At 40.8% G+C, this 23,965-nt stretch overlaps 2 protein-coding genes across 2 annotated transcripts in view; both read right to left on the bottom strand.

Moving 5' to 3' along the window:
• LOC129743455 (gustatory receptor 68a-like) overlaps positions 1-23,315 on the bottom strand; it is a 90,701-nt gene extending 67,386 nt beyond the window's left edge. The window contains exon 1 of the mRNA XM_055735491.1: positions 23,195-23,315. The gene's annotated coding sequence lies outside the window, so the exon portion shown is untranslated. The remainder of the gene's footprint in view (positions 1-23,194) is intronic.
• LOC129742046 (uncharacterized) lies at positions 951-4,448 on the bottom strand. Its single transcript, XM_055733891.1, has one exon. It carries the CDS (start codon positions 4,446-4,448, stop codon positions 951-953), a length of 3,498 nt encoding a protein of 1,165 aa, XP_055589866.1.
• Positions 23,316-23,965: the final 650 nt, after the last annotated feature.

Here is a 23,965-nt window from a genome sequence, read left to right as displayed (position 1 = left end):
GATGTTGCCGCTACGAGACTTTATTCAGACTGACTTATGCTGACTTTTTTGTTGCTTTGGTCAGCTGGTTGGTGAGTTACCGTTTCCAAACAGTTCATTCGGTAACTCACTGGTATGTTGTTTCTTATACTAGACTGGTTCAATATTTTAAGTTTTAACATTAATACAAATAATTTAAAGAAATTTAACATTTAACAAATAATTGAATTCTAGGTTTGGTTACAAACATTCCGGCCACCTTGAAATGGCACGGACATTTCAACACTCGCTTCGGTATCATTGGGGAGCCTTCATCGGTTGCCTTCATCTTCGACTAAATACGTGGACCAACAGGACGCAGCACGGAACCAGGTGAGCAGGAGGAGTGATTGGTACTGGGCGGTACGGACACCATCTGGAGCTTTGCTTTCTGGAACAAAGAGGAACCCAGAAGACCAACAAACATACAATAGAAGGATTGGAACCGCAATCACCTGGTGCTTAAGGTTGTCATACAGGAGCTAACTTAGAGTGTAGCTCTACTCATTGAAGCTGCGACCACCGACTACTGCCTTCAATCAGCCATTGCTAGGAAACCGATGGGAAAGGATGTCCACCACATGGAGCCGGAAACGATAAAGTGCGACCTCACTCGGAGCGTTGATTTCTGCGGAACAAGAAGGAACCCAGTAGCCCAACAAACAAAATATGGGGATATTGGAATCGCAATCACCTGATTTTCAAAATTGATGTACAGGAGCTAGCTTAGAGTGTAGCTCTACTCATTCAGGCTGCAATCTGCGACTACTGGTTCTGGGAGGTCCGCAATATACAGGCGGAAACGACGACAAGTGACACCATCTGGGATTTGTTTCTGGGAAGCAAAAGGGAACCCAGTAGACCAACAAACGAAATGTAAAACTATTGGAACCGCAATCACCTGATCCATAAAATTCTGTGCAGGAGCTGTCTTAGAGTGCAACTCTACTCATTGCGGATTTCCAGGAACTGCGGTGACCGGTTCTCCAATTGTTGACCACGTTCATCAGCAGGATCATCTTCGGTCTGCTTCGGAAACACTTGTGGCGTTCATGGAATGTGCGGCGCACTAGATTGCGTGCTCCAATGATCCAATGTTTTTGAAGGATCGTGGGGAGCATTAGTTGTGGGCCGAGGTGAAGTAAATTCCCATGATAATACTTCGCCAACAGATTTAATAGCAGGAGTTTCACGAGCAGAACAATTCGAATAATTCCATTTGAATTCAGTTTGATGCGGGTGTGTTTCAACTGCGATGAAGATGGAAGGCGACTGGTCGATGCAAGGGTGACTAACTTCTCAGGAAAATCCTGTTTCTGGGCAAGACGATACAGAACGAAGGCTGCTTCTTTCAGATCGGCGGTGGTTAGCATCATGAATGGGTCCTTTTCCGACTTCCGTGCAGCAGCTTTCAACAAGCGGAAGTACCGCATGCAGCAACTTCCATGGGACTTCTCCGACGCTTCCGAGATGAAATGCAAATGGTAAAAAGTGGCATTGGCGGAAGACACGTAGCGAGGAACTTGGATCGTAACGGTTGTATCTTGCGTGCTGTGAAAATCCTTCCAATCAGCTTGGTACGACGCTGGTAGTGGGAATTGGATACGAAAACGGTGCAACGTCGTTTCCCAAACAAGTCCGAACGTGGAGACATCCTGATCGTCCTGCAGGCTGTGGATTGCGGATACAGCCAAATCTTCTGGAGGAATACCACGAAGCGCTTCAGGAACATTGGATGCCCATTTCTTGAGTGGTAAACCGGCAGAAACAACTAGAGCAGATGCCTTTCGGCGGAGTTGAACGGCAGAATCGACATCTTCGGCACCAGTCAAACAGACGTCGACGTAGAAGTCACTCTTGAAAACTGGGGTGGCAACAGGAAAACGACTGACTTCATTCTCAGCGAGGCGTTTTAAGGTGCGGGTGGCCAAAAATGGCGAGTCGTCCAGGTGCAGTTGTATTTGGCGGTACATCTTTTCAATGTCGGCTACGAGTGCGATTGGGTGGGTTCGGAAGCGCATAATGATCGACAGTAGATCGTCCTGGATAGTAGGTCCCACCAACTGCGTATCGTTGATGGAGTAACCGGTTGATGTCTTGCACGAAGCGTCAAAAACAACACGGACCTTAGTGCTTGTGCTTGACTCCTTGAAGACTGGATGATGTGGTAGATAGCAGTGGGGGACAGAGTCGTCTACTGGATCAGTCAACTCGATCATGAGGCCCAAACGTTCGTAGTCGGCCATGAAACAAACGTAGGCTTCTCGAGGGGCAGGATCTCGCTTAAGTCTCCTCTCTAGACCTTGGAAGCGGCGCTCGACGATGGATCTTGGTTCACCAACACGTACCAGGGGATAACTAGTGAGTGGCAATCTAACAACGAAACGACCGGACGAATCGCGAGTGGTGGTAGCACTGAACACTTCTTCACACTTTGTTTCTTCAGCTGACAGAGCTTGAGACGGCAACAGAGATTCGAGTTCCCAGGACCTTTCGATGGATTGTTCTAGGTCTCGATCGATGGTCGTACGATGACATAACCGGGGAGTTTCGGAGGAATTTATTGGAACCGATCCGGATACAGCCCATCCAAACACAGTCTCAACTAGAGTCGGCATTTCAATGCCGAGGGAAATCTTGCTGCCACTGTGAAGTTCGTGGTACACTTCTCCGCCCACAATGAGGTCAATGTCCGCAGGAATGAAGAAGTATGGATCAGTCAGGTTGACATCGGGTATTTTCCAAGCAGCAACATCAATGTCCACAGTCGGTAGGCAGACTGTTGGCCTTTTCAGGATCAAGAAATCTAGCTCCGTTGCATACTTGGATACAGTTGAACGAATCTTCGCTGTTAACTGGCGCTTGATCTGCTTGGATGACTCACCAATCCCTGAAACGGCAATGTCAACGGTAGAACGGCGGAGATCGAGGGTGTTGGCCAACTTCTTCGTCATAAAACTGCACATACTAGCGGAATCAAGTAGCGCTCGAGCCGGAATTTCCTTTCCCGTACTGTCAACCACCATAAGCATAACCGTTTCTAGCAAAACTGTACTGGTTGATGCCTGAACAGTCATACATACTTGTTGGCTCGAAGTTGATGGTTGCGGATCTGCATCTGTAGGGGCGGTACTGCGCTGCGGAGCTGGTAGGGGCGAATTCGACAATAACGACGTTGGTTCCGGCAGCGAATTGAAAAAGGTGGCCTTGATTGCATCGTGGAGGAGAGAGTGATGCCTTCCGTTGCAGAAACGACAAGTGTGTCGAGAGGAACATGTTCTTGCTAAATGTCCAAAATTGAAACAATTCCAACACAAACGATGCGATGTAACAACTTGACGACGGTTGTTGGGAGAGAAACTGGCGAATTTCCTGCAGCGAAACAGATGGTGTCGTTCCGAACATACAATACACGGCGGTGGATCAGGTTTTGTATCCGACGCAACAGGATTGGCCACTAATCGGTACTGCTTCTTCGGTTGGGATCCCGTCATCCTCGTTGGCATCGTTTGCAGGTAGTGCTGCTCCTCTGAGACGATCGTCTTCAGAATCATCGCTCGAGAATACAGGAAATCGATCAGCTCTTGATAGGTGATGTCTCTAAGGTCGCTCGTTTTTTCCTCCCAGGCTCGAAGAGTCGTTGGATCCAGTTTGTAGCACAGTAGGTTCACTAGTGGAGTATCCCAGTAACCTACCGGCTCACCCAGTTTAGCCATGGCCTTCACATGGCGGTCAAAATCATCTGTCAACGTATGAAGATCCTTTGAAGACTCTTTCCTTAAAGGTTGAATGTCGTACATTGCCCTGAAGAGCTGTCGTTTCAAGTACCGCTGGTTATCATACCGCTTCATTAACGCTTCCCAAGTGATAAGATAATTGTCAGCCTCAACGTTTACGGACTCGAAAGGTTTCTTGGCTTCGCCTTCCAAACTCTGAAGCAGGTACTGAAGCTTTGCAACCGCTGGAACATCTGGATTCAAGTGTACCATGGACTTGAACGTGTCTCGGAACGACAACCATCGCGAAAAATCACCATCGAACCTCGGCAAATCTATTTTGGGCAGGCGTAGGTGAAACATAGCTGTGCTGGTTGCTGCGGTCGGCTCTGCTGATGTAGAACTGTTCAACCTTTCCGGGATGTTGTTCAACAGGAATGCTTTCACCTCACAAAACCTTTCTTCGATGGTTGATCTCTCAGCCAAACGCATTTCAAGCCGATCTGGTCCATCCCACTTCTCGATGACGGTTTGCGTTTTCTGGAACTGGTCGTAGATCCGATCAACTAGATCTTGTCGAACTTGAAGGCGCCCAGCATCACGATCTACGTTGAACTCTCTCGTAAACCTTTCAACATCCGATAGATTTGTCAGGATGGCCTTGCGACGAATGATAGCATCCTCCACTCTTTCGTCTGACTTGGTTTTCGGCATATTGAAAAACACTGACACTTGCTACCACCACTGTACGATAACGAAAACACAGCACAAAAACGAAAACGAAATCCTTCCCGAACCGATGTACTGGTTTTTAACACGACGGCGGAAGTGTAAACCAATCGTACGATTAAATCCTTCCCGTCGCGGATTTACACTTCTACACGACGAAGAATGATACAAATCGTACGATATAATCCTTCCCGTCGCGGTGTATCAAACTTAAAACGAAACGAAACCGAGAATTGTGTGTTAAAATCGACGAAAAAATCCTTCCCGACGCGACACACAATTCTTTCGCGAAGACTGCCACCCACTCACACCCAATCGCATATAATTTCAATCAATATTGCCAATATTTGCCTCAGGTACAAAAGGACTGAATTCGCCAATAAAAATTCAAAGTCCGAATTTCAATCAACAAAAAACATCAAATCCAAGTTTTCCAATTTTTGCTGACCGGTGTAGAGCATAAACATAACAGCCGATCACAATTAACAGCTGCTGATGGATTTGTGTAAACGGCTTGGCTTGGTTCCTTTGTGCGCCTTTTCGGCTCGTCGAACAATGTACAGCAGTACAAAAGGCAAGCAAAATGGCCCAATTTGATGCAGCCAGCGCGTCGAGTAAATAAAATGGTGTACTCACCGCTACCTTCCGTGTGGGGAATTCCTCCGATCCGGCTCGAAGGACCAATGTTGAGGATTCAGGGGGTAGCTTACCGGGTTCAAATGATCGGAGGGTTTACCATATGCTGTTTGTTGGTACAGCAATAAACACCAGCAGCGGGTACACCCAGGGGCGGTCGATTCCTTAGCGCTATTGGTTTTGTGGTTCGCTGCTTCTCCACTGCCGACGGGTCAGGAGGAAGGTTTTTGTTGCACCTAATTCAAGTCCGCACACAACACACAGCACAAATCCTTCTGTTCTGGGTTTCGGATGTGCTTTAAAACACAAAAGACGACCGATTTACAACAAATAAAACACCACTTTATTGGACTTAATTTTACTCGACCGACAAACAAACAATCAAAGTACGGAGCTGATGTTGCCGCTACGAGACTTTATTCAGACTGACTTATGCTGACTTTTTTGTTGCTTTGGTCAGCTGGTTGGTGAGTTACCGTTTCCAAACAGTTCATTCGGTAACTCACTGGTATGTTGTTTCTTATACTAGACTGGTTCAATATTTTAAGTTTTAACATTAATACAAATAATTTAAAGAAATTTAACATTTAACAAATAATTGAATTCTAGGTTTGGTTACAAACAGGACCATTCTAAGGAACTTTTTGTTACTTGGGTATCCATCCGGTCTTTTTGCTTTTGACTTGATAATCTTTAGCTAAACATCCCATTCGGCTTACCGTCCTTCGGCTTAATGACCCAGAATCCAAATGTCGGATTTTATCCAACATGGGTCGAGTAAGAGCAACTGTATTTGTGGTCGAAAACGTTGTTTATTCAGATGTGAATATAGACTAAATATTTAACTTTTTTAACTCTGGCATGATATCGCGTAGTAACTGCAAACATTGAACAAAAACGGTCGCTTGATTGGACGAAACTGCCTGCGAAAACAAAAAAGGGCGAAACTAGCAAAATTCTAAAATTCACTAAAATTGTAGGATTGCTTGATAACCAACGGAAGAAAATCATAAATTTACTGCACGTGTGTTGATTTTCATGAGCTAAAAAGATTTTCTAAATAGGTTTTGATTTGTATTTCGAAATTTTGTCGTTTAGAGTAGAATGTTTGTTTTGGCCTTTTGAATTCCAAAACAGTTCAATCGATAAAAATTCATGTCATAAATGTATAATTATAATTATTTTGATTTAAAAGCACTTACATATTTACGTACCTTTTTAGTCACTTCTCCTATTGTATAAGATAACGTGAAAAATGATACTAGGAGGGGGCTTATCCATACGAAAAATGCAATAGTTTCCTTGATAAGACCGAAAGTGAGTTCATTTTTGGCACTGATGAGTTGTTTCAGAATGTTGAACATTTGAATTGCACTCCAGAGGAAAGTTTGCACCATAAAATACACCAGAGGCATCGAGAAACTTTTTATAAGCAAGTGCATTAGAGCCATCGCAGTGAAGAAAAGTTTCGTAAGTTTCCTAAACATGAGCACATCATTTCTGTGCTGAGGTATCGTTTTTGTTATATCTACAATTGCGATGCTTAGAATATGCACTTGACTGTAGAAAAGCACATTGTAGGTGTTGAAGAAAAAAGCCAAAACAGTGAACAAAAATATAATAAAATAGCCGAAAGTCGACCGTTCATTTGCACTAATAGTTTGATACAATCCTCCAAAAATGGCGTAACTTAGTAAAAAATTAAAATTCTTATTTGTTTGAGCACTATATGAATCTATTCCTTATTCCAACAATTTGATTTTTATGTCATTTACTTTATTGAAGAAATCAATCATATGAGATGCATTAATGATTCCATTTATGCTCATACAGAGCGTTCCTAAAATAAACAATTGAGCAATTGCCACAAGTGAATACGACTCAATTTTGTGCTCATAGAAACCTTCACGTAACGCTAAATGATTGAAAATATAGTACAGAAATAAGAAGTTCATTATTCCTGTTTTGACGATATGAACACAAGATTTAAGTTTGAAAAATCTACAAGTTCTGAACGATTGTCCATCGAACCCTATAAAAGTGTATCCGAAAGTATTTGTTAAGAACAGTACTACTTTCAACGCGTCCATTTCACTACAATAACTGATTGGTTGAGAAAAAAATCAATACAATCCAGTTAAAGGCTGCGAAAACAATTATGGTAATGAAATCTCGCATATGGCATTCTTTTCGCTCGATTGAGCGTCAATCATAAATTTCTTGGAATTCCATGTTTGTGTGATGATGTTTTCCTATCTGTTGATTATGTTAAAAAAAAGAAAATTCAGATTTTTTCATTTGATGTCATTGATATAATTTGCCTACCTTATCGGTGGTTTCTCCGATGCAGTAGGACAGAGCAAACCAGGTCATCAGTAGTGGAAATATCCAAGCAATAAACAAAGCCATTTCTACTAGCACCTGTACCGAAATTCGCTCTCCATAATCGGTGAATTGTTTGATGATGTTGAATATCTGAATCGCACTCCACAGGAACGTTTGCACCATGAAGTACACCATTGGCATTGCGAAACTTTTCATCAACAAGTGCAAGGCGGCCATTGATTGAAAGTAAAGTTTTGTCAACCTCCGGAACTTCAACACATCACCTTTACACATCGAAAGGGCCTCAGTTAGTTTCACGAGAACATCTCGTGTGGTATGAACTTGAGAATAGAAAAGCACGTTGTAGGCGTTGAAGAAAAATGCTAATCCTCCAAAAATTATTATCATCAATATGTCCAAGTAAATCCAATCGTTGAGTGCTGCAAACTGGAAAAATCCTCCACCTATAAAACTAACGATAATAAATTTAAATAACCATCGTAAGTTTTGATCCAATCGAGTATCATCTAAAGTTACTCCGTTCTCCAAAAGCACTGCTTTAATTTTGTTTAACCGATTCAAGAATAAAGTCATATGTGAGTTATTGACGATCGCATTGACAACGATACAAATCGATCCAAGGAAAAACAATTCGCTAACCACAACCATTGAATAGGCTAAGACCTGTAGGTCGTAAAATCCATCCTTCATAGAAACGAATCCCAAAACATACCAAAGGTACACATAGTTTAGGAAACAGATCTTTCCAACGTGAATCGAGGATTTAACCAGGAAAAAGTTGGATCGTCGATAATACTTTTTCTTCGCATTGTACGACACCAAGGTGTAGCCGAAAGCATTCGTTAAAGCGAGGATTCCCGTCAATGGCGATCTCATTTTAAATAGTGCACTGTTTTTTGAGCCAGCCTGAATTGAACTGGCTAACCTTACTGGTTTTGTAATTACGCTAATGATGTTTCGGTTTGACGTTATTGATCGATCGGGATCAAAGTCACAACCTTCATCTGCTGGATTTGGTCTATACCAGTGGTTTTCAATCATTTTTCACTCATCGACTCCTTTGTCAAAATTCCAAGGTGAATGCCCCTAGCACAAGTTTAAAAAATATTAAAAATCAAGCTTTGAATACTTAGCCTAAAACCAGACCCTATGTTCTTTGATATCTGAAGATTATCAAGTTTAAAATATATCATACCTCAGATTTGATGCTATCGATCGAAGATACTGTTGCAATAATTCTCACAAATGCAGGGATGATCCAAACCACGTAATACAGACCTTCATAAAACGTTCGCACTATATCATGTTTCATGCTGTATAGGGACACATATAATTGTAAAAGCTGGAAAGTTCCTTCGTAGGTGATCACAACAAAACCACTCTTTATTGGAGCTGCGTAAGCCTTCGTTAGCAAATGTATAAGTGTTACCCATTCGTGGTACCCAGTTAAAAGTTCATCAATTTCGACCTGTTCTTGTGACACTGCTGAATCGAGGCTATGCTTTCTTCTAACTAGCTCGCCCTTTAAAATTGGCATTAAACTATTAAACAAAATGAAACAAAAGTCATTTTGAATTTCCAAAATGGCGAAGCACACATCTATGGAAACGCCTTTCCAATCGCTGTATGACCAATACTTCAGTGTTTGAGCTCCTAAAACGACAATTACTGCATAAGTGCCACTAAGTATCATGGTTTGGAAGACTCGATTGTTCATAATTTTCAATAGGTTTTGTTCCGTTGGAACTTTTCTTAACGAATTCAAGATTTTCAGCATAACAGTTTTGTTCCACCGCCCATTTATCAACAATAAGTAGTGGTATGAAATAAGTATAATGCTATCCAGAATGACTACGGCACTCATAAAAGGCCCATCGTTTGCCAGTCTAGAGCCTATGGTATCAATCACGTACCAAATATAGTAAACGTTTATGGTAACAATTTCCAAAAAATTAACAACGAAAATGGCTTTCGAATGCCGTGATTCTATGAACTGGTCCGTTTTTGGATTCCATTGCACCGCACAGAAGGCAAACCATTTGGTGGCTAAAAGAATTTCCTTCAGCACTTCATGCACTACGCTCATTACTACCTTAAGGCGTCACTTGTTATTAGGCAAATTGCTACCTAACGTTTACTTCGCATGGATTCAATTACTTAACGATGAGGGAACTGGTTCAGGAGTCCAGAAATTATAAATGAGTTGGTTGTAGTTAGTTATTACATGTGAAAACACGAATCGATTAGGGTGTCACAAAACTAAGTAATATTGTACAAATTAAAAACATATGAAATTCTAAAATTCTCTAAAACTGTTGTATCACGAATGTAATAATAAACTGAGTCGATTCGGGGTCATTTCAAAAGTTCTCAAGCCCTTTGGGTCTGAAATGCTTCGTTTTGGTTCAAAACTAATCCGAGATTTTTTACAAAATTTTAAGTAACTTGTTCATGAGCGATTGCAGACCGAGAAGGTGGCCGCACGCGTCTGTTCCCCAGGTCAGGGGCGACTCAAACAGCGTCTGTCTCGCAGCGAGTGGCTGAATTTATGAAATGCGGCTCCCGCCAGCTAAGCCCAAGATGGTAGCCCCATCGCGGGATAGGGACCTTAGGCAAACAACCTACTGCTCCCGATTTATAAAATTGTTACGGAATCCGAAAGAAAGGGCCGTCCTGGAACTTTGGCGACTACTTTTAGCATGAAAACACGGACACGAATTGGAACTTGGAACGTTTTAACCCTTGCCCAACCGGGCAAGCTGGCTCAATTTTCTAGAGAAGCTAGCCGCCTCAACTCGAAATTCTGGGACTGAGCAAAGTCCGTTGGCCAAACACTGGAGAACACAAGAGACAGTCCGGGCAAGTACTGCTTTACTCTGGCATACGAGGAAAACATGCTACTCGGGATCGAGAGTTGGTTTCGTGTTAAGCCCGCAGGCCCATGCGGTCCTCATTAGAATGAAACCGATAAACGAAAGAATAATCGTAGCCAGATTTAGAACACGGGTTACAAACTTTACAATGATCCAGTGTTATGCGCCGACTGACGTTGCCGATTTACAGGAGAAAGAGCAGTTCTACAGTCAACTGAACAGCGTGGTAGAGAAAATGCCGAAGAGTGCCATTCAGATCCATTTGGGCGACTTCAGCGCAAAAATAGGTTCCAACAATCAGAACCTTGAGCGCATCATGGGGCGCCATGACCTAGGACAGATGAGCGAAAACGGAGAGCTGCTTGTAGAGTTTTGTGGCAACAATAACCTGGTGATCGGTGGATCGCTCTTCCCCCATCGACCAGCACATATGGTCACTTGCGTATCCCGAGATGGCCAAATAGAAAATCAAATTGATCACATCTGCATCAGCCGAAAATGGAGAAGGAGCCTTTTCGATGTTCTCAACAAACGAAGCGCAGACATTGCGTCTGACCATCACCTCGTCCTTGGCGAGATACGACTGAGAGTCGCTTGTGTCCAACGGCGCGAGAGAAAGTCGGGTGTCAATACGACGTCCGCCGGTTGGAGAATCCAGAGGTGAAAAGGGCGTACGTTGAACGGCTAGAATCCCGAGCCTCGGAATTGCCTACCGACGGAACAGTGGAATCAAGAATGCCTTTATCACGACGAGCCATGGTACTCTCGGTAAAGTTTGTGGAAGACGAAGTGAATGGATGTCGGATGAAACTTGGAGGATGGTCGATGATCGGAGAAAGGCGAAAGTCGGAATTGAGCAGGCATGTACTGGGTCAGCCAAAGCAGCCGCCCGCTTACGATATGCGGAGCTGGAAAAGGCAGTTATACGAGCTTGTAGACGAGACAAGAGAGCCTGTACAAACTCCCTAGCCGAAGAGGGAGAAAGAGCCGCCGCCAATGGAGATATCCGATTACTTTATGACATTTCTCGCCGCCTCAGTGGTGCAAGGACTAATGCAAGAATGCCGCTGAAAGACCGAGCAAGTCAGTTATTGACCGATCGAACAGATCAGCTAAAACGATGGACTGAGCACTTCGAACAACTCTTCCGAGTCACGAATAGCGATGGCCAACAGAATCCGCAGCTCGAAGCGCCATCAGTGAGTCGCATAAATGGCGTCAACTCGGAAGCACCCTCGCTGGCTGAAATAGAAGCGGCAATCAAAAACATGAAATCAAACAAAGCACTTGGGATCGATTGCATCCCTGCTGAAATGCTGAAAGCCGACCCTGCCCTGTCAGCACAAATGTTGCACCGGCTTTTCGCTGACATCTGGGATACTGCAACATTCCCGGCCGACTGGATGGAGGGTAAACTCGTAAAGGTCCCGAAGAAAAGAGACCTGGCAGAGTGCGGTAACTGGCGAGGCATAACGTTGATCTCTACAACCCTCAAAGTACTCTGCAAAGTGTTCCGGAACAGGATCCAGGAGAAAATCGACGCTACACTCCGACGGCAACATGCTGGATTTCGATCAGGACGACCATGTGTTGACCACATCACAACGCCACAAATCATACTAGAACAAATCAACGAATACCAGGACCCTCTTCTGCTGGTGTTCGTTGATTTCGAAAAAGCTGACGACCGACTTAACCATGAAAATATCTGGGTGGCTCTAAGGCGACGAGGAGTACCAGAGAAACTAGTCCATCTCATCGAAGGCATTTTCGTGCATGGGGTTGCACGACGATGTCTTGTCCGAACCCCGGGATTGGTTCTGCTGGAGTGAGACAGGAATGCATCTTATCACCGCTACTTTTTCTAATCGTAATGGATGAGATTCTGGCTGGATCAATCGACTATGCACCGAACCGAGGATTGCCGTGGAATCCTTCAACAATGGAGCAACTGAACGACCTTGACCTGGCTGACGATATTGTTTTGCTCGCCCAAACACAACCGGATATGCAGAGCAAACTCGACGACCTCACCGAAAGTTCCAAGGCAGCAGGTCTCAAAGTCAATGTCGGAAAGCCCAAGTCGATGGAGATTAACACAGGAAATCCCTCCAGTTTCATGGTAGCCGAGCAACAGGTTAAGAGAGTGGAGTGCTTCCAGTATCTTGGTAGCCAGATAACGCCTGATAGTGATACCAGGAAAGACATCGAAACCCGGATCAGAAAGGCTCGATTTGCGTTTGCGAGTCTCCGAAACATCTGGCGGTCACGCCAGATCTCTCTACGAACGAAAATCCAAATCTTCAACACAAATGTCAAATCCGTATTGCTGTACGGGTCCGAAACTTGGTGCACATGGTAACGACGCGAAAACTGCAAGTATTTGTAAACCGCTGCCTGTGAAATATCATCTGCGCTGGCCTGGTAACTGGATCTCGAATGAGGAACTACATCGCCGGTGTCATCAAAGGGCGCTAGAAATCGAGATTTGGGAACGTAAGTGGAGATGGATTGGGACACGCTGCGAAGAGATGAAAACGAGATTTGCAGAGAGGCGCTAGAATGGAATCCAGAAGGACATCGAAGAAGAGACAGACCCAGAAACTCGTGGCGGCGAAGCCTAGCCGACGAAATCCGAACTGTCGACGAGAATCTTGACTGGGACGATGTGAAGACGCTGGCTCCGGATCGTCAACAGAGGAGGTCTTTTACCACGGCCCTATGCACCGGAAGATCAGCGCAGGAACATTAAGTAAGTAAGTACATGAGTAAATTTAAACTTTTTGGATTTTATGGGAAAATTGATTTTTTTTCCAAATCCATCCATTCACCATTCCATTTCATCCATTCACCAAAATGGATTGATCCTTTCCCCTACTAACACAACCCTTTCCTTGGATATTTGAATATAGATGTGCGTATAGACGGTTTCTATGGTTGGCGATATAGACTTACCATTGTTTCTGAATTTTTCAAAATAAGTCTTTGGAACATAATGGGATTAAAGATTGTTAATTAATTCTAATAAGTGGGGCTTATTCTGCGATGCGAGTGACGTGACTCACGAAATTTCACTTCTTCGTCCTGACTCCAGGAAACGCTTCTGCAAAGAAATTTGTGTATCGATTCGTTCTGAGGACCTATCTCAGCTCATCCGAACGAAAATCTCGAGACTAGAGAGGCTGTTTAAGCCAGCAACACGACATGCAATTTCGTGAGTCACGTCACTCGCGTCGCAGAATAAGCCCCAGTATCTTCCTATTTCTTCTGTGGAATCGAGCCTGTTTATGGTTTTTGTGTCAATTTATAATTTATCTAAAGAAAATTTTCCGTTTCTGAGTATTGTCAGGTAAATAATTGTATTTCTTTTTACCTAGGAATTTTAGCAACCATGAGATTATCTGATTTTTTATTGAAAACTTCAATGCTTTCAACAACATCCAATTTAAGCGAAATGCTATTCAAAGACCGAATCAGCGAAACATTTTCTCGATCAATAGAGTTACTAGATTCACACATGTGTAATGCTACTATAGATCTAGGATTCTGTGAAGGAAAGATTTTCTTCATTGAATCAGATGTAGCTATAGCCATGTGTTCCAGTAACGACTGGAACACACAAAATCCATGAAGGATATCTACTGGATCTTTAGTCGAGCCTAAGATGGATTTCAGTTGATTATTTGAACTAGTAAACACTAGTTAAATAACAAACTTTGTCAACTTTTGTCGCAAGTCAAGTGTGTTGACACTGTTGAACTCCTTGAATCATCGTTGGAACACCTTCTGAATGGGAGTTAAACGGAAAATAAAAAAAGGTAAAATTTACCTTTTTGCGAGGTGATTTTTTTCCACCCCTCTTTCGAGATGAATTTGACCTTTTTTTCATTTACCTAGCAAAAAGGTAGATTTCACCTTTTTTCAATTCACCTAGCAAAAAGGTAAATTTTACCTTTTTCGCATTCACCTAGCAAAATAGTAAATAATACCGTTTTCCCATTCACTAATATAAATGGTAAATGCTAGTTGGTTTGATTGGTTTCTTCAATAAAAATAAAAACAAAATTTATTCAAAAATGTATATTTATTTGAAATAAATAGGGATATTAACCAATTATTTATTTTTGAAATGTATCACCATGTTTGAAAAATATATTGAGGTAAGTCCTTTTTTGCCAGGCTCGTGGTCATCCGGCTTCGCGTTCTTCCGCGCCATAATGGCCACTGAATCATCCTGCACAGCGTCAACACTTTCACGCCATTCTCCGTTCGACAAATCCGGTGAGGCGCGGCCGGAATGATATCTGGAGGATGACGTGGAATACACCTCGAAGCTGGGCCGATCTGAATCATAAGCAAAGTATTATGACGAGAATCAGCACTACTAAATTATATCTAAAAAAATACTTACCATTCTATTCCGATTTTCTCATACTGGGCACGAAGAAACACTTCCCTTCTGAACGACAAAACCGCTTTGGCTTAACCTCAATAAACGGATTCGGCAAATAGTTACTTTTTTCGAGATGAATTGTACCGTTTTGTTTAGCTCAATCCAGGTCAACTTCACCTCACTACGAGGTATGTTTTACCTTATTTGCATTTACCTTATATTCTAGGTGAATTATACGTTTTTATCCAGCTCAATTCAGGTGAACTTCATCTCGCTACGAGGTAAGAATTTTTGAATTCACCTTTTTTCTCGGTGAATTATACCTTTTTCCCAACTTCGATTCAGGTAAATTTTACCTCGCTGTGAGGTGAGTTTCACCTCGAAGAGGTAGAAATTACCTTTTTGGCTTTCCCGAGCGTTCACCTTTTTATCTCGGTAAATTTTACCTTTTTATTATTTTCCGTGTACAGGTGTGAGATTTTTCCGTTGAAGCAATCGTTATTTTTTTCTTAGGATGGCTTGAATGGATCTACTTTGGTATCCATTTTCATTAGCCGTTTTGATAATATTTTGAAGCCCCTTTACTCTCCCTTCATTTGAGAGAGGAATGAAGTTCATTCGGTGGGTCATGTTATGGAACGCCACCATCTTGTGCTGGAACGAACGGTGGGAAGTATTCCTGGATGCCCTTGTAAGAAGAGATCCCTTCATCCCGAACAAATATTCGGCCGAATATTCTGTTGGGGGTTTTGATAAAAATACAAAAGCGATTAATTCAATTTCCTTCTGTTTCTTTCATCTTTAGTCCCTCATGTTCTTAAGTCAATTTTTTCAACCAGATGATATGAACAGATGCTGTTTTACAAAATCTTTTTCAAAATTTTAAATTTAAAACATGTCCCAGCAAACATTTTTGTAGGTTTATTTCTCAACAACTTTGTTATACGTTTCATTACATTATAAAATGATCGTATAAAACTCAAAAAAAACAGCATTTACCCACCAAAGTGGAGGCAATATACATACATACACCCACAATTCAGCCTCTGTGCCAATGGCGGCATCATTGGTACAAGGCATCATTGGTACAAGAAGAAAACGCGACCGGTGCTGATTCGATTTGCTCCCACCGGCATTAACCTCCCAAGTGACCCGAATTGCGTATGTCTCAAAGAAACAAAATAAAAACGAATTCACCTCCCTCCCTATCGCATCACAAGACGAATAAGGATAGAAATAAATACCGAGCAACACCAGGCAGCCAGCGAACCGAGCACTGTGCGTGTGAATGTAGCTAAAGCAACAACAAAAACATCCTTCTAATTCAATCCCTTCAATCAACCGGCAAACAACCACGGCCAAGCTGTGCGTGTGTATGCAGTAAAAGCAACAAAAAAAACATTGCTTCAATTCAATCTACCGGCAAACAACCACGGCTAAGCTGTGCGTGTGTATGTAGCAAAAGCAACAACAAAAACATTCCTTCGATTCACCGGCAAACAACCATCGCACTATGGGGCAGCTCCATACAATGAGGCGGCAAAAAGTATGATTAGGTGTTTTGAACTATTTTGTTATTTTTGAAAATTTTGTATGAAAATTACTATTTTAACTAACTTAAAATAAATTCTAACAAGAATTTTGCATAAATAGCTTTAAAAGTACGATGCTTGGTGTTATTCTTGACCCTACTTTTTATTTCTTTTGAAAACCAGGTTTTGGACTAATTGATCATTAAATGATAAATAACATCAAGACATTTCATGAAACTCAAGAGAAAAATGTGTGAAATGATTGATCAATCAAGAGAAACATTTTTTTTGACAAACCAACGTAAACTTTGTTGAATTTTTACTCATTAATGGGTAAAAATTACCCATTTGCATGATATTTTCAGCTTTATTTCACTATAACTCAAAAAACGGTGCTTTAAGGTGCCTGGAATCTCTTTCATTGTATTTTTAGGACTTGAAAATAGATCTTGATAGTGAATAGAGTATGGGGAAATGCGGGGATTTTTTTTTGGCAAGCCTTTAAAGTTTTTGATTTTTGAAAAAAATAATTATTTACTCATTTTTATCATAGATCAATTTAGAATGTAAAAATTTTGAATGGTTCAAATGATAGCTTTTAATATAAGCTTTCATATGGTGTACTTTGAATTTAAGAAAAAAATAATGATTTCCATAGAAACATATGTGATTTAAAATTTTTTCTTCATCATATAAATTTTTCAATTTTTCAAAGTCTGATGTCTGTGGTGCGTTCAGTATTCAAGATAATGAGTTAAAAAACTGGGAATATCTTAGTTAAATATTAAGTTATTAACTAGTAAAAATAAAAAAGCGATCCGATAAAGTTCAGTTTTTGACTTTTTGCCGCCTCAAACCCCATAGTGCATCGGCCAAGCTGCCCGGCTTTAGCAGCTGTGTATATGTAGCGTGTGTATGTAATAGCAGGCAGTAAGCAAAGCACAGTTCTCATTCAATTGGTTTCCCGTTCCTTCACTCCCGTTCCCTTTCCCGTTTCCATCCCAAGACAAAGGAATGCATTGAAAGAAGGCCAAACGCCGGGAAGCCGCCGTTGTGCGTTTTTTTTTGTGATTGATCGGTGACAGAAAGCCTATGACAAATATCCCTCAACCTACATGAAGCGTGAATAATACACTGGCTAAACTGCCGGACTGGCAAGACGCTTTGATTGGTAATTTGAGTTCGATTCTCACTACGGAGCTGTAGTTTTAATTTTTATTTTCTTGTTTCTGGGATGAATTATCCAATAGGAAGGAAATCCCATAGAATGTTTTTCTTGTTTTGCTTGAATGTAGTGGTCATCATTTTGGTTTGGAGCCGAGTCCTTATGCCAGTTACGGTTTTTCAAACATACCGTTTTCGGCACAGTGCACATTTCAGCGCATTATCGGCACAGAGATATGCTAAATAGGCATTGGATTTTTGCAACCTCTTCTATGGGTGTAGTAAGAATGCAAGAGAGTACAAGTTTTTTCACTCAGCGCATGCAAACCGTTGCCAGCGACAATATTTGCTGCTTCTATCATTGGGCAATTCTTGCAAATACTCCATCTGATTTTTATCAATCTGGTTGCACTGCTGGTCGCAGAGAGAACTTCAAAGCTGTTCTCTCATTTGTCTCACGCGGGAGAAAAAATGGAACGAAATCGTCTTCAAAATCTGCAAGCATGGCGGACTTTTTATCATATCTGATTCAAACCATTTATTCCGAGTTCGAGTAACGATTTTTACGACCTTTTACTTGCGTTAGTTGGAATTACGATTCACAATAACGTTTTCAATTACTTGAGTTATCATTTTTATTGCAATTTCATGTTTGCTGGGGTCACCAATATTGGGATTGAGGTAACTAGGCGGGTTTTAGTTTTGTATGGAAATATGCAAAAAATTTTTTAGAAGAAGACGTATTGTTATGATTTAATTCCAAAAATATGCTATGCAAATGAAATTTCAATACAAAGGGCTCATTCACTTAAGAGTGTTGAATAGTTCAGATAATTTTACTTTGTTTTGTGTGCATTTTGAAAATGTTAATTTAGGGTTGCCAGATCTTCGGGGTAAGCAAAAATGTATCATAAATATGGAGATTTTTTACTTGTAAAAGACTGATGTCTCAACGGACACTCAAATGACAGCTGGCGTGGTGAAGTCATCTTTTAAAAACACACTGGAAACTTATTTACACGTCTTATAAGCAAATTTTTGTTGCAAAAATAAATTTAATAAAAAAAATACAATCAATATTTCCGAAAAAGTCTTACCTTTGCGTTTGTAGTATTGATCAGTGAAATAGTTCCAAATATCCTCAAACATATTGGAAACATCCAAGTGCCATACATAAAACTCTCGAACCAAATTTCATTCGAAGATAACTCTCCATAATCGTATACGTAAATGAACTGGAATATTTGAAATGTTCCCTCGAAAATGAGCACCAAAATGGCTATCATGATCGGTAGAACAAAAGCTTTGGCAAAACGTTGCAACAGCTTCATCTGATTGTGGTACAAATTCAGAGCCAGGCAGAAGTCTGAAGAACTGTTTTTAATATTCCTCCTGAATCTATCCGTTTCACTTTTCATGATGGCAACAATGCTGTTAAACAGAATGAAATACTGATCGTTTTGAATTTCCATGATTATGAAACACAAATTTTCACAAACAAACTTCCAATCGCGGATACAAAATGCCACATACACTTGAGCTCCCATTACAACGAGCAAGGCGTAGCTGACACTCAGAATCATTAACTGATCGGCCTTTCTTCTTAAAACCCCGAAATGAGGTTCACCATATTTGAGTGTAGCTAAGCAAGTCGAACTGTTTAAGGAATTCAGGAGTTTTGACATATTATCCTTATTGTATCTTCCATTCAACACCAGCAAATAATGATAGGCAAAATTTAGAAAACTATCGATCACAACAGCCGCACTATACAATGTTCCATCTTGTACCAACCGATAAGTTATGCTTTTAATCTGGTAGTGAATATGAAAAATATTGGCAACTATCAAAAATGCGACATTCATTACAAATAATAAATTTGCCAATTTTGAAGGCTCGAATTTTTTGCTGGAATGGTTCCATTCTACCGGGCAATAAGCCAACCATCTGTTTACTGCAAGGGTCTGTTTCAGTGCTTGTTGAACGTACATTTTCAAGCATACACTAAGTTCAATGATTTTTGACATCGTTCACGTTAAAAAAGTCACATGGTATACAAACCGATTGATATGGCATATCAAGAAGGTTGACATGTTCATCAAATCAAATTGAATCATAAAATGCTAGCGGTAATATTGTGTGCGTACTCTCAATCACGCTATACGATTTCCATGTAAAGGGTGATACGGTCAAAATTTGGTCAATATCAACTTGACGTATTTCTTTCAATGTTGCTTTTAAAAAACCTGAACACCCCTCATTTTGAAGGTGTGTGTGTAGAATGTTGTTCCTACTTTGATTTTGGAACTCACTCTTCAGTTGTCAAAATGCCGTACAAGGAAGAAAAGCAGCGTATCAAAATTTGGCTCGCACATCGCGAAAATCCGAGCTACTCGCACGCAAAGCTGGCAAAATCGCTAAAACTTGCCAACCATTAAAGTGTTTGGGGAACGTTTGTTGAAAGCCAGGACGTCTGGATCGGGAGAAAATCGAAAACCGAAAGCCGCTGAGACGACAAAAGAGTTGCCGGTAGTTTCAAGCGAAACCCTAACCTCTCTCTCCGAGATGCCGCTGGGTGCTGGGTGCATCGTCTACAACCGTGCATCGAGCCAAAAAACGAGCCGGACTATCGACTTACAAGAAGGTAGTGACTCCAAATCGCGATGATAAACAAAATACGACGGCCAAAGCACGATCCCGGAGGCTGTACACGTCGATGCTGACGAAGCTTGACTGCGTGGTAATGGACGACAAAACCTACATCAAAGCCGAGTACAAGCAGCTTCCGGGACAGGAGTTTTATACGGCAAAAGGAAGGGGAAAGGTAGCAGATATTTTCAAGCACATTAAACTGTCAAAGTTCGCGAAGAAATATCTGGTTTGGCAAGCCATCTGTACCTGTGGCTTGAAAAGCAGCATTTTCATAGCTTCCGGGACTGTCAACCAAGAAATTTACGCGAATGAGTGTTTGAATAAACGTCTGCTGCCTTTTCAGAAGAAACACGGTTGTTCCGTACTGTTTTGGCCGGATTTGGAATCTTGCCATTACGGTAAAAAGGCCATGGAGTGGTACGCCGCCAACAACGTGCAGGTGGTTCCCAAGGACAATAACCCTCTCAACACGCCAGAGCTCCGCCCAATTGAGAAATACTGGGCTTTTGTCAAGCGGAACCTAAAAAAACTGCTAAGGACGAGCAGCAGTTCAAGGCAAACTAGCTTTTTGCGGCGAAGAAGGTGGACAAGGTGACTGTATAAAATCTGATGGCAGAAGTTAAGCGTAAGGCCCGGCAATTCGGATTTGGAAAAGCTGAAGCCTAACTGAATAATTTTCCTGTATTTTATTCTAATTAAACTTGAAAAAGAAATTTAATTTGATTTCTTATAACGATTTAAACGATTTCACCGATTTACACGCGTTTTCCCTTGACCAATTTTCGATCGTATCACCCTTTACGTACCCCTTGCAAAATTCAAAAACTTATTTGTGATTACATTTCAAATTCAATGTATACAGGTACCCAGAGAAGTTACAAACAAAAAAGTAAATTTTGCATATTTTATTAAGTAAATCTAATACAAATTTGAGTCTCATTGAATGAGTTCTAGGAATCAAACGAGCTGGAGTTTGCAATGCTATCTAAGCCAAGAAACAAATTTAGCCCCAAAAGTTTCGAGTCCGAAACACATCGTTCGTTCTACATGAATAAGTAAAATTTCGTTCAGTCTCAGAACGAAGGTTATTGAGATACTTTGGGCAAATGGAAGTTGGTTAGTGGTCGTGGCCAAATGGCCAGTAGTAGTAGTTTTCTCAATCAGGGGTCATTGAATGAAATCAGTGTTTTGCAGTTTTTCTAAGACTTGTCTAGTCAGAGATGATTAATAAATATATTTAGAAATCATGTATCTTATTCAATTTGTAATGGATATGAGTTTGAAATATTTCGAACGCATTTCAAAATCCAGTCGAATACGTGAGCCTTACCTGCGAGCTTATTTTTTCTGCCATGATGACTGTGACACTAATTTTTATCACAAGAGGTACAAACCATAAAATGGAGGAAACAGTTTTCAAAACAAATCTTAACAAATCGACCCGTTCGCTGTTTATAAACACGTACCAATAAAACAAGTGTATGATACCCTGACTGAAAGCTACCAGAGAGTTGCATAAAAATGGTACACCAAAGTATTTAGAAAACACTGTCACCAAACTCATGCTACCGAAGTAAAGCTCCGCATAGTCAGTGGCGTTCGTTTCTGAATCTAAACGTTTAGCAGAAAAACACAAATCACCAATAAGCTGAAGTAGATTGATAGTAAGTATAAAGAAGACATCGTTAAACAACACAACGATAATGAATATAAATTGAACATGAACTTCCGAGAAATCCCTGGTTAAAGTTGCCCATAATATTTGATAACTTAAAATAAATATCACCGTATAACCGAAACTCAACTTAAGGAGTCGTCGAGATAAATTTTCAACATTCCCGGTATTACTAGAAACTTTGTTCACATAGGCCATTTTAAACATTCGCTCTAAAGCTGTAAGTAATTTCAGTATACTCTTTCTGCAAAAGAATGCATTCAGAACAGGAATATAACAGTTCACAAAATAGAGATGGCTATCTAGTATCACGAAAACAGCAATCGTCGTTCCATCGGTTTCTAACTTTTTGGCGAAATTTCCTCCCACATACGATATGTAAAGTAAATGTAGAGTCATGATGAACGCAAAATTTCCGAACACAATCACATTTCTCCACTCCAAATATTCGAATCGTTCCTCGGTTTTGTTCCATTTCACTAAGCAGAAGCACAAAACCTGGCTCAACATTAAAATATCTTGAATAAACTCAATGAGCGAGTTAAATTGCGGTGTTTTAGATTTTCGCATTCTTTTCGCTAAAATTGAAACGAATCCAGTGATCTGTTTTGTTAAAATGTAATCTGAACTTCGACATTCTTGCTGAAGTCATATGTTTAGCTTTACTTAGGAGCTATTTTCGTGGAAAAGAACATGATGAACCGGAATAGGATTGGATAATTGTACAATTCTGGAGAATCATTCAATCTGTCAGAGTGACATGACCGTGGCCAGTCACGATTCACGAAACAACTGGAGACTTAGGTACTTCTACAAATGAGTAAAAGATAGTAATCTAAACGTCAGTCGTTAGAGTATGTTGAGTGATTACTTGTGAAAAGCGTATTTTTTATCCTCAAATGCTGATCGAAAGGCATTGAAGTCTAATGTTGTTCGACAACACAAAATTTTTAGTTTGTTAGTTTCTTTGTCACAAAGCTAAATTCAAAACCGAGTTAATGAAACTTTATAATCGACACTTTAATTGATTTTCGTAATTTTCATCAAAACAAAACTTCGTTAAGGAATTGATGAGCTTATTTAAAGTTAAAAATCAGAAGATTTTTCCAAAAAGATTTTTTTACTGGATTCTCAATACAGGCTTTCACTGTTTCAATTTAATTTGAAGCTAAATTTGGGAGGCTAGTTTTCCAATCTGAATACGCAACAATTTAAGAGTATTTCGAGACAGATAATTTGAAGTCACAGCCCAAGCAACCAAAAGTCCCATAAAACAGGTACAAAAACGCTTACTCAGCCCCATCATTGATATGAAGTACGTTCATTGCAGCTCGAAATTTAAGTTCTTATTGATACATTCAAGTTCTAAAACAAGTCTTAATGATCTTCTATTCAGCTTCCAGCGGCCTCTTAATTCAGCTTCCAAAAAATCGCAAAATAAGCAAAAAATCTCTCCCTACCTCAAGTTAACCCTTGGCTTCGGTTCATATCACCTTCTCTTGATTATTCACTGTGTTCTGTACCGGTGCCGCCATGATGCCACGCGCCGGATTCCAAACTCGACAAATTGCTCAATTGCTTCTTTCCTACTGTTCGCGCCAAAACATCAGCAGCGCGAGCCAAGCGACGATCACCTCAGCTGCAGAAATAACAACCTCAGCTACAAGCAGCATCAATTAGGGTCAAGTGGGGTAATTATGAACACGGGGTAATTCCGAACAAGTGCCATACGCGCTGCTGTGGGGGATGAATTAAAACAAAAAGTTCCAAAAGTGGTAGTTTAACATCCGATTGATAGCTGTAAGGTGTTTCCGATCTGTTTTCAAATCATAGTGATATCATTTCAGATGTTTAAAAAAACCATTACCTCGTGAAACGGAAATCGTTTCGGACAATGTTTAATGTTTTGAATATCTGATTATAGGTAATCCAGCTAGAATGTTGTTATCACATGTTTTACAACCAGTTTTAGATGCTCTGTCTGGATTTTGAAGAAATTTTGAAAAAAATTATTCGCACTGATTCACAGATGAGTGTTCATATTTACCCCATAGTTTGCGTCCTATGGGGTAATTATGAACACATCTTCTTATGCATTTCCTGACCTTTCTAATGCTTTTTAATGATCAAATGATTTATTCATCAACTAAGAGGGCCATTCACTAATTACCCAAGCATTTCCAGACCCCTTTCCCCCTCCTCCCCTTGTAAGAAATTTCTTTAGAAACTAC

This window comes from Uranotaenia lowii, chromosome 2 (assembly GCF_029784155.1).
Source record: "Uranotaenia lowii strain MFRU-FL chromosome 2, ASM2978415v1, whole genome shotgun sequence".
Taxonomy (NCBI): domain Eukaryota; kingdom Metazoa; phylum Arthropoda; class Insecta; order Diptera; family Culicidae; genus Uranotaenia; species Uranotaenia lowii.
Note: the sequence above shows the minus strand (reverse complement) of the source record. Positions and strands in the feature narration are given on the sequence as shown.